The sequence below is a fragment of the Brachyistius frenatus genome, unplaced genomic scaffold (genome assembly GCF_029030835.1).
Source record: "Brachyistius frenatus isolate BFR_SWC_R1_liver_20210118 unplaced genomic scaffold, ASM2903083v1 Contig_157, whole genome shotgun sequence".
NCBI classification, from domain to species: Eukaryota; Metazoa; Chordata; class Actinopteri; family Embiotocidae; genus Brachyistius; species Brachyistius frenatus.
The window spans coordinates 865,171-877,406 of record NW_027210756.1 but is presented as its reverse complement, the minus strand read 5'-3'; the positions used below and the strand labels follow the sequence as shown (position 1 = coordinate 877,406).

Here is a 12,236-nt window from a genome sequence, read left to right as displayed (position 1 = left end):
ACGTGTTCCTTGGAACCATGAATTGGAAAAAAAAAAAAAAAAGAAATTCCATTTATCATAGGCTTTTTTTGTATGTTGGTGCATTCAAAATGGCTGTATTGATTATGATGATAAATGTATTCACATTTTCATGTTGCAATCTAGCCACCAGACCAGCCATCACATTTTAGATTCACCAAGGTCTGTTTGATGGAATCGAGATGGTATCAAAAGACAATTTGTACACTGTGCCACTACCTCTTTTTCTCTACCTTTGTTGTGTGGTGTGTGGAAACAAACCCTGAAACTAGTTCTCTGAAATGTTGAAAAATATTTTCCTCTCAATTGTGGCTTTTTTTCCAATGAGTTGGAAGAAAATAAAATAGAGGTTGTGGCTGCAAGGAAAACAAAAAAGCTTATAGAAATTTGTAGCAGCTCAATCTAAGCATGTTTGTAGACTAAAATGCAGTAAGCCGTTGGATAATCATATGGCTTGGCTCATGCTGCAATCTGTTAGATTCGGTATTTGATATTATGTGTTCAGTATGGTAATATATAAGCAAGCTATTTTTTAAAGTGGCATATAGATAACATTTGCAGCAGTAGGCATCTCTGTGACATTATCCTTTATCCTACATTATCCTTTACATTTGCAAATAGGGCCTTAGTTAAATAATACTACTGCCAGAGCAGTGTGTCATTGTGTTGTTGCTACAGTCATTTCTGAGGCTTTGATCCCGGTCTGTGATGCTCATGCATCGTGTTGCATTATACTGGAAGGTGTTTCTAAAATGTCTTGTTTTCAATTTATGGAAGTGGAATGTATCATTGTTTTGGATTGAATTGCATTACACAGTACTTGAGCACATGCATCTTTTTTTTTTTTTTTTCCCCCTCACAACTAAAAGCTGTTCAACATTTAGCTTTAATGCAGAGCTGTGCTCAGTGGTTGAGAAGACTCTTCACTATAGGTGTCTCTGATTTCTCTGCTTACTAGGACAAATGGGATTTCTCTCCCGACTCACTTCAGAGGTGCTCCTATGGTTGTCCTTGTTTTGTTTCCATCCGTGCACCTCGTCACCTTTACTTGTGCCTTTCTACTTTTATGTTTGTGGTTTGGATTCAGCTGCTGGAGCGTATGTTCTGAGAGCAGCAGCCAGACTCTAGGAGTCTTGTGATCTTTCTATTGGGGTACACACACACACATGCACACGCACATGCACACAATCAATGGGTTCTGAAAATATTTATTTGCCTTCACTTTATGCACATTTTCTTGTGTTGTGGATTTAGTTTTAAATGGATAAAATTCCATTTTGCCCATCAATCAGTCTATAACCAATAATGACAAAGTGAAAACATGTTTTCTGATTTAAATTTTTTTTTTTTTTTAAATTCCAAATGTGTTAAAAAAAAAAAAAAAATCAAAAACTAAAGTCTCTCATTTTCAACAGCATTCAGACCCTTATATTCAGTTATTTGCAGAAGTTAATTTTGGTGGCAAATCAAGCTTGGAGTCTTGGGTTATTCTCTACAAGCTCTGCAAATATGAAGTTGGACAATTTATCCTATTTTTCCTTGCAAATCCTCTCAAGCTCTGTCAAATTGAATGGAAAGTATCTCTGAACTGTCATCAAGTCTGTTCACAGGCTTTGTATGAGGTTTAAATCTTAGCTTTGGCCCGGGCCTCTCAAGGTCGTCCCGGCTGAATGGTTTGGGCTGAACATTGACCCTTCATTTGTACTTTGGAGCAGGTTTCCTTCAAGGAACTCTGTGTTTGACTGCATTCATTCCCTTAGGTTTGACCAGTTTTACTTCCCCTGCCTTCCAGAAACATCATTCTGCCACCACCATGCTGGTGATGAGCACTACCTGGTGTTTGTTAGCGATAGTGTTTGTAGGTCTGCCCACAGAGTTCAGATTTTCTTCTCAGACCAGAGAATCTTTTTCCTCATGTTCTCGAGAGTCTTTCACATGCTGTTTGACAAACTCCAAGATGCCTTTTACTCAAAAAGAGTGGCTTCCATCTAGCTACTTTACTTTAATAACCTGCTTGAGTAAGTGCTGCTGAGAGGGCTGTCCTCCCAGCACGTATCTCTGCAGAGGACTTCTGAATCTGTAGGAAGAGTCCTTGTGGTTCCAAACGTCTTCCTTTTCACAATTATTGAAGCCACCATGCTCCTGGGAACACTCAAAGCTTTAGAAATGGCTTTATACCTTTACCCTGATCTGTGCTTCGCCACAGTTTTGTATTTGTAAGCCATGACAGTGAACCCACATGAACAACAGTAGGACCTCCCCTAAGTGGGACACAGCTATCATTGATACACTTCTGCTTTTCCAACAGTGTCGAAATGTCTGCCATGAAAAAGGTTTATTAAAGCAAACTGGATGCACAATTTGAAGGGTCACAGCAAAGGACACGAATACTTTTGTAAATGAGAGATTTACATTTGAGATTTTTAATAAATGTGCAAATATTTCAAAAATGTGTTTGCACTTTCATTATGGGTTATTTAGCATAGACTGACCACATTGTCTTACTCTCATGCTGTTCTTGTATTCTTGGTAAAACAATATATCGCATTAATCCACTGTAACTGTAGCAAGTAGGAAAATGTCGTGACATTTTGTAATGGCTCTGTAACAAAGTTGGAGAAAAAATGGTCAAAAGTGGGCTGCAATCAATTTTTCATCGCCACTGCATACTTTATATTTGGGATTTCTGGCTTTGTTGAGCTCGTACTTCTCTCTTGTATGTATGAGGTCATTTTGAAGCCGGACTCGGCAATGGACACAAGTCTTGTGTCTGATAACAGACTGAATCACACAGCATATCAGTCTTTATCATATCTAGTAACTTGTTCCCTTTTTTAGTCCCCGTTACGGTTTTAATACTAACCACTAATAAGCCATTGCTCAGGTGCACAATGAAATGTATGTGATTTATTTCAAAAAATGTGAACGTATCCTTTAACATGTGTGCTAATGTAATATCTGGTAAATTACACCGTCCAAGTTTGAAGGTATTTTTCTCCAGAAACCATGACATGAGTCTTACAGCTATTGAGGACCTCAAATAGATGAGATTAATAAAATGTCTATCAATGCATAGCTAAGCATGACGAGGCAGTAAAGCCACACTCATTAATCTTTTAAGACCTTTCCTCTGTCATACCAGGCAAAAAGCCAACTTGACTTTAGCTTCCTGAACTGTCACTTGTGGAAGGATGTTTTTAAGCTTTCCACTGATGAAGGGACCGCACAGACTGCCACCCTTGTTCCTTCATTACTTCTTTTTCAATCCTCCAACTTCCTTCTCTTCTTCTCAATATTTTCATTTTATCTCTCTCTTATTTGGCTCTTCTCAAAACCGAAATTGACGCAAATGAATGTAACATTGCTGCTCAATGAAAGTGTCACTGATATTAAAGCGGGATCTGTAGCGTCACATTCTTCTTTCTTGTTCTTTTCATTATAGTTAACAATATGTTTTCCTGTGCTCGTCTTGGTAAGAAAAGCCTTGAAATGAATGAGGCTGCGAGAGTAAAATGACTTGTAGCGTAAACTCGAGCGATTGCTGCACTCACAGAACCTCAAGATAAAAGCTTTCTTTTGTGCCATATCCACACAAGTGATGATTGTTCTCTAACTGAATTGGTGCCATCAATGTGCCATCCAGCTATAACGTAATAGGGGATCTAAGATACTACCATGTGCTAATAATCAAACTGGGAATCTAAAATATAATGCATAAGATCAAGTTTAGTTCTTTTTATTAAATCCAAAAACATTTATCTTAATCTATAATCTATTACTTCAGCCTGTGGTCATTAAGCTGTTGGAATGGAAAACACATGAAACAAGAGCTTTCTTTGATCATTTCAATTCCTCCTAATGCAAAGCTTCTGACAACAGTATCCCCTTCAGGAGATGAGCAGGATCACACAATACATGGCTTAATATGAAAGTTTATATTCATCCATCCAATCCATCGTCATTTTGTTTAAAAGTTTAAACGTGCTGCAGTTTATTGCTAAATATTAAACTAAGCTGTGAAATTGGGGTCTCATTAAACTCATAAAAGCCTTTTTAAACATACATTTTCCACAACATTATATTTACCAATCCATCAGGTAAAGCTCAACATTGAATTAAGAAGTTAAAAAAACCAAAAATGAAATGCTAAACAGAAACTGTAATTGGCCTTGGTAGTAGGCATTTCATGGGCTAATAGTTTGTGAAATATTCTTTTGATGTTTAATAAATGACTTTTGCACTCGTCAGTGCAGAGCTGCTCCAGTGGTTTATTATCATTATCCTCCGACTCTCACTGGTCACGGATACAGCTAGAGATTCAGTCCCTGTTCTCTGGTGTCTTCGGGAAGAGCAATACTTTTATGTGGGATGCTGTAGCTGTTGTCTTTTTTGTTGTTGTTGTTGTTTCATTCCGGCAGCCACCAACACTCCTTTGTGGTTTGGACTACCCACTCTGTCCTCGCTGCCTGTCCGACTTGCCACCTGACGGGGTAAATGTACCTGTACATCGCCTGTGCTCTGTGTCGGTGTGACTGTGACTACTGTTAAGCCATCAGCGTTTAGTGGTACTTCTGTTCACAAACTCCTGCTAGACGTGATCCATTATCATGTTCTTGTAAAATGTACCTTCTTACCGATCCCTTCCTCTCATCGTCATTTTTAAAGATGGTACTGTATTTGATTAAAAATCATCGAGGTTCCTATGCACCACACCTTGAGCACATGCAGCCAGATCATAGCTTTCTACCTAGTTTTCCTTACCTATTGTTGTAGTAGAAATCTCCATGTTTTTGTGCTTAGTTTAGTCTTTGCTGTTTATGTATCCTCATTGGTCTCCCTAAGTGTTCCTCAGTTCAGCATGTGAAGGGCCTGACAGTCCGATTCAATCTCACCTTCTCTTAATGTTTTTCCATCATATATATCCAAGATGTCTTTGCCCAATCGTTAAAGTCTTGGAAATAAAGTCTGCAGTGGACTGTTAGTTGGCTGAAGACTTCGTGGTGTGTTCAAGTGCAAAGATGTGAAGCGATGTGAGGTGAGGTGACACAAAACGTTTGATCAGTCAGCCTTTGTCGGCTTTTAAGGTCGGCTTAGTGTTTCAGAGTCCTAAAGTGAAGTTTCTTTTAAGAGGGAAAGTTTTCATCCCACAATTCCTGGCCATGGAACTTTTATTTTAGTAAGACTAAAATGTAAAAGTGCAGAACTTTCAGTTTTTCCAACATCAATGACTTTTATAAAAGCAGCTCATGCAGCAAAAGCCAGACTGAAATGTGTTATAGTTCAGGAGCTAACTTCCTATTCTCACCTCCAAGTGACCCTAAATATTTGTGCCTCACATCATTGCAAATAAATATTGTTTTGCAGTTCCAGCATGATGTTCTTTTTCTGTTTTATTTAATTTTTTTCTATGACATAAAGAACAACTCCTGACATTCTCATGCAGTTCGTAAAGTTAATCAATTACTTTGCAACAGAAACTTTAAAGATAATTATTAAAGGGTGACTGTTTCAATTTCATACTATACGTGTTCATCAAAAACATCACAAGACCCAAGTAGGCGTTTTACTTCCATTCTCTGCTGAACAAAGCAGTCTAAAGAACGTTTTTCTTCACTCGTAAAATGTTTGTTTTTGTTTTTTTTTTTTTTCCACAGTCTAAAGCATGGCATTAGCAGCAATACATCCAAATATGGAAACGCTAATCATTGCTTTATTTTACTTTGGTAAATGGTGGGCCTTGTTGAAGTAAAATTTGTTAAAAATATCAGATCACAAAAGGTCAAATCTGGCACATTAATGAATACGTTATTTTCAGACATGCAGAAGAATATTGTGGCGTTGACAGTAACCTGCTTAACCTTTTTTAAGTGCATCTAAAAACTATGTTTTATTCAAAAATGTAGAGTAACGTCCCTTCAAAGCGCTGGAAAACATTTCCTTACAAATGGTAAAACCACTCTGCTAACCACAAAAAAAAAATCAAGTGTTCAGCCAGACAAGGACTTTGAATTACTTCATTATATAAATAGTCCACCCAAAAACCATTAGTCTTCCACATCTGACAAGTGTTGCCTGCTTCATGGGCCTGTTTGAAGACACAAATTTACTGCTATGCTGAGCCAGGCATTTTTGTAAAAGAATATTTTATCAAAAGCAGGCCAATCTTCATCTGGAAATGAACACTTTTCAAGCCTCCGATGTCACATTCATTGAGTATTCTGTCATCTCCATACAGTTTATTGCACTGAGAGTAGTTGTAATATTTTAAGCCGTGTTTTCATTCGGTGGGAGAAATGCTAATCTTTAGTTGACCATTGTGGTTTGTAGATATTCTGTGTGCTTCACCTCTCGTTAGAGACAAAGTAGGTTATGACACTTTTTGTTGTTGTTGTTGTTTTTACACAAATCGCCCCCATTATTAGTCATGAGTCATTGTTGTGCTGTTGACATTAACTTCATCATCTTACTCAAAGAATCCTCGTGTGCCTGAAGTCAGCTGCGCCCTGCTTTTTCTAGAAACGCAGTAAGAGATGAGTCGCTTCCGATTGGTTTGTTCAACTTTAAACATCAACGTCAGCTGTTTTATCGACACCGCTGTCTCACTTTAGAAAGAGGTGCGTCCAGTTTGAAGCAATGCACAGGGTTCGCTTGTTATATAAACTACAGAGACCACTATGCCGTGACAAATACTCAGCTGATGTTTATTGACCCACAGTTTAAGGTAAGTTTTTACCCAAATGAGCTCTATTCTCTAATGTCAGTTTTGTCTGCACAAAATGTGTCCATATCCCGAGAGCGTACCCCCTTAGGGCTCTGAGTCACACTCACCATCTTTCCACATTCATTCTGTACAGAGCAGTTAAGGACTTTGCACCGTATTACATCACATGTTGAGGGTCCTTAGTTGTATCGGCGCTCCTTATCCTTTTACACAGTTTTGGTTCGGCTGTCCTTGTGTACAAAAATTTAAGAAATGGACTCCACATAATGAGAAGCGCCACATTATCATGTTCACACAGTGTTGATTTTTATTTTTCCTTAATAGAAGACTGGTAAAGACTTTCTAAACACAGTTTTGTGTAGAAAAACAACTTTCATTTACTTCAGTCATCATTAGCAGTGTTTTGTCTCCCAAGTAAAAAAAAAATTCAGCCCCAAAGCACTGAAAGCTGAGAAATAATGACTGCGTATGGTTTCATATTTTAGTCACAGTATTTCTTAAAGCGAATGATCTTCTCAAAGCAGTGCAGCTATCTCGAAATAGTTTATTTTCATTTCATGTCCTCGTTTAACTCGGAGAGACGATGCATCACGGAGCTGTGTAGTTTATTGAAGGGGAACGCTTCCCGACCCGTCAGTATCCTGCAGAAGTCTTGAGAAGACTGTGTGAAAAAAGGCAACATCGCGGGGTGTTTACCAATAAGTCTCCACACAACAATTTCAATTTTTATGCACTGCCGACATGTCCTTCAAGCATGAACTTGAAACATTCGTTTCACTTTCCCCCCCTCCTACTTACTTTTGCAAATACGTATAAGGACATTTTTCCGTGATGCACTTTTTATGTCTTTGGTGGTAAAGCCTCGCTGGCGGCTCCTGGAGGCCACGACATTCATTATCACCTGAAATACAGAAGCGTCGCATGGAGCAAACAACATGAAATAATGCCGCGCTGGTCTTGGATATGGTGCAAGAGGGAAGGCCGTTCTCAATGGCTTAACCATTTCCAAATTATTCATGCAAATTTTTGGCAGTGTCTGTTGCATTGAGATGTATCTTGTAGACATTTTAGCCCGAGGGAGCCACCAGTTTAAAGCTGGCGTGGACCGTTCTGAATGGATCATCATCCAAAGGGCATGAATGTGTTCAATGTATCTTTGAGGAACTGGTCTTTAGCTTTTTTTTTAAATGTTTATTCAGTAAAGGTTAATGGTAAATGAGACGTGTTTATATCATAATTTTACTCAAAGCCCTTTTTATCCAACGCTGGCTACCATGCAAAGTGCTGGACAGACCTCCGGGAGCAATTTTGGGGTTGAGAGTCTTGTTCAAGGACACTTTGACATGTGGACATGAAGAGCTGAGGATTGAACCTCAGCCGCCCGAGTGGAAAAGGTCACCTGTGACACTAAGGTTCATTTTGAGGCTACATTAAATTTCAGGGCGATCCAACAAATAGTTGCGCAATATCAAAGGTCAGTTGCAAGTATGACTGGGACTGGTCATCTCCAGAAGTTCATTAATATTCATGCTGGATTTTAAGACAGTCTGGACAATACTATCATATCTCACTTTGGACCAAACAGTCTATGGACAGACTGACTAATGAAGTAACAATCCCATTGCTGGCTCCTGCTGGCAGTGTGGCAGACGGGGGTTTGGATTATGGAGTCTCTCAATATGACCACACTCATTCATTGTTTTAAAAGGTTTTGTGTTTTGAATTTGTTTGCTTACACATATTGGTGTGTTACGACTGTTAATACAGTGTGCAGCAGTTACTCAGCTTGATTGAGTGGTAGCCTTGGGTATTTCATAGTTTACAACTCAGACATTTGACTTCCGAATAATGAAATAACTGAATCACAATCATCTCTGGGGTTAGGAGAAAAAAATACTTGCATGATATTTAATTTATCTTGAGTGCCTGTTTGCATCATGCTGCTTAATAAAGCTCTCTCTAAAAACTGCTTAGATTTCATGTGGATCTCTTTTTTTTTTTTTTTTTTTTTTTTTAAACAAGAAGAGACTGTTTTCATGAAATCCACAGGCAGCTAGTCCTATTTAAGACCAGTGAGCGGCCTTAATAGAACTGGTGTTTTATTAAGTTATCCAAAGGCACATTGGGAAGGCAGGAACAAACCTTGTTCCCTTGCCGCACGCTCCCCCACTGGTTCATTCTTTCACACCTGCAATTTTTAGGTGACAGTTTGTCTAACAACTAGGCTACCTTAAGTCGTGTCACATTGAAAACTTATCTGTCCTACTTTCCATAAGCTAAAATGAGATGGAAACAAATCTTTTTGGTACCCTTTTGAAATAACGACTTCTTCCCTCTCTTCTCCCTAATAGATCCCTCGTGGAGGACGACGACGCTCACATGAAAGTGGCCCTGGGCTATGGTGATATGGGCATCTCTGCTCACCTTCAGGCATCAAAGACGGGAAACACTCGATTCTTCACAAGCAACACACACAGCTCAGTGGTTCTTCAGGTGAGAGATCGGACGCATGCCGATGGTGTTTTCTGAAAAAGTACATGTTCGGTGAAATGTCTTCACTGTCTGATGATGTTTACACTTTCTTACTTTCTGTTGAGGCTGCAAAGCTCAACCCATAAAAGGTGGCTGATTGCAAGCTGGGAAGACGGTGATTCGGATTTCTTAGCATCAATCTTGAAATTAGATAAGACGTCAATGTATGCCTACTACAACACTACACACTAGAATATTGGTCCTTATTGAATTTCTTTGCAGTTATACCGCCAAATCCAAACTACATCAGAAAGCCACGGTTAGGAATTACTGAGTACAATTTCAAAGCTAGGAAAATATTCCAATAAATACAAAAAAATATATTTTTAATTTGGTGTTTGTATATTTTGATGTCAAGAGTGAGCCCAACATGGATGTTATGATATACTGCTGATCAAATGTGTAACTAAACCTTCAAGTAACCTACTGTTCTTCCCCAAAAACTGTTTCCATCAACTTACACAGATGGTGTTTTTAGTGTTTGTCAGTCAGTCAGGAGCCTGAATCCTTCGACTGGTGGCTGCTCGAGCACGTCACCACCGATTGGTGTACAGTAAAGATTTCTAAACTTGTGCTAGTAGGTGCCAGCGTCGTGCTGTTTGCTGGAGCAGCAGTGGCTGTCCTTCATCACCAGCTCTCATTGAAAATGAACGGCCGTTGGCTGCTTTTGCTGTTCATTAATCTTTTGCCGTCACAGCACAGTAAGATATTGATGATAATTTTTCTACCCTTTCTGATCTCACACCCTGATAGTCCAATCTGTTAGTCTCAGTTAGGTGGTGCATTTGGAAACAACCCACCTTATTACCTGCCCGCTTTTCATCTCAGGAGTTTGAGTTGTTGTTGTTGTGGTATGTTACAGTGTCAGCATGCGTTATATGTTTTTTGGCTGTGATAGTCAAGTGGTAGGTAGTGACATCAAGTGTGGATAAGTGAGTGCAACATCAACAATTTCCCTGGAGAGACAAAAAAAACGGTGAATTGTTCTGTATAGCTGTAGTCAGATAGACTGTTGCTCATGCCGTTTAGCTTGAACTCCCCTCTACGTTGCTATGCCGACAAGGGGACATTATAGCCGCAGCTATAAACATATAATTCTGTAACAGTTACGTGAAACAGACAGCCAAGAAAACAAGCAGGCCACAGCTCAAGTCGACCGGAGAGCTGTCAAACATCCTTACGGTTCTGTCAGCTCATGTCTGACAGGGTGTTGCTGACGGTATTTCGATTTATCCTTACTGAAGCACTCAAGTTGCAGTTTTAGATCAGATGGAAAATAAATTTTTATACAGAGATTGTTTGCAGCGGCTGTTTTTTTTTTCCTTCTATTTGTGACATTTTTCGACTAGTTTCAGTCGTCATATGGTCTTCTTAGCCTGCCCTCGACTGAGCTGAGGTCTTCTGCTATGGGATAAAACCACTACGTATTTCAGATCTTATTGGTTCAGTGACACTCCTCTCCCACATAACTCTATAACTATTGTCTTTTTTGTTGTTGTCAGGGATTCGACCAGCTGAGGATAGAGGGTTTGCTATGTGACGTCACGCTGGTGGCCGGGGACGGCGACGAAGCTTTCCCTGTACACCGTGCCATGATGGCCTCCTCCTCCGACTATTTTAAAGCCATGTTCACAGGTGGGTCTTCGAAGAACCTTCCTACTTCTTCCCACTTCACTGAGACCGACCTTATGCCCACCTCCTTCTCATATTGCGTGTATTTTCATGTTATAAAACCAACTTGCTCAAGTCTTCGTAATGCATTCATGTTCATGGTCGTTTGTGCTCGTAATGAATATAAATGAATGGAATGTAAATGTGAGTTTCATCTCCTCGCTGCACTGCATGCAGAGGCAGAGGAACCTTGAGTACTTTTAAAGACATACGTGTGTGTTGGATATTTTCAGGAATGACTTCATTTTTAGATACGACCAACATTTTAAGACGTAGAACTGTAATTAAACAGAAAAAGACAATTGTGTTATTATATTTCATGAGCAGAGCTTTCATTCGTAACTGAGCACCATAATTATTTGAATTATTTTGTATGTAATGAGCCGAGTTTTATTTTGGAGCAGCTGACAGGGTTACTGTGGGGTCTCATGGCAGTATAGGAAGTCAGTTCTGAGATTTGGCATTTAAAGTGTTTGATTAAGATGAAGAAGGTTCTGCAGTGACGACAGAAGAAGGGAGTGAGGGATAACTGGTTTGTGATAAGGGAGCAATGTGCGCGTAAATACGAGTTGAACCGTGTGTAACCATCACTTTGTTATGTATCCCTGATTCTCTCCTGATGCAGGTGGAATGAAAGAGCAGGATTTAATGTGCATCAAGCTCCATGGAGTAAACAGAATAGGCCTCAAGAAGATCATTGACTTTATCTACACGGCAAAGTTGTCTCTCAACATGGAGAATCTGCAAGACACACTTGAGGCAGCCAGCTTCTTACAAATCCTTCCTGTGCTGGACTTTTGCAAGGTCTTTCTTATATCTGGGGTGAGTCAGCAGACGCACGAGCCACAGCTGCACATGACTGCACAGTGCACAGCTTTCCTGAGGTCACTTTTGGTTTATCTAAAACATTTCTAATACATTTTATAGTTTGATGGAATTTTAAGCCCAAATGTTTTGGACTTAAACTGCTGTGAAAGTCCTGCGAAGAGAGTCTGTGAATTAGAGGAGCAAAAAAAAAAAAAAAAAAAAAGCAAAGACTTCTTAATTAAATGAAGGAAAGCACAGATCGAGAAGGTTGCAAAGGCTGACTGTTGTAGGCTGACTGGTGAGTCAAGAGAAAATCCTTTATAATCATTTCGGATTGATTTTTCCCTGCTAGATAAAGTATCAACAACAACAACAAGGACAGGTGTCACGTGATAAAAAAGGAAGAAGAGGTTACATTGGACAATAACAGCAAGGTTACACAAGATCAACCTAGTGACATCTGAAGACAAGTTGTCCCTGTCAGGAC

At 39.4% G+C, this 12,236-nt stretch overlaps 1 protein-coding gene across 1 annotated transcript in view; it reads left to right on the top strand.

Annotated features, from left to right (window-relative positions):
* The window catches only part of klhl13 (kelch-like family member 13), a 30,736-nt gene that overhangs the window by 6,887 nt on the left and 11,613 nt on the right, over nucleotides 1–12,236 (top strand). The window contains exons 2-4 of the mRNA XM_069716388.1: nucleotides 9,091–9,232; nucleotides 10,774–10,906; nucleotides 11,568–11,764. Of these exons, the coding sequence (XP_069572489.1) occupies nucleotides 9,091–9,232; nucleotides 10,774–10,906; nucleotides 11,568–11,764 (472 nt within the window). The remainder of the gene's footprint in view (nucleotides 1–9,090; nucleotides 9,233–10,773; nucleotides 10,907–11,567; nucleotides 11,765–12,236) is intronic.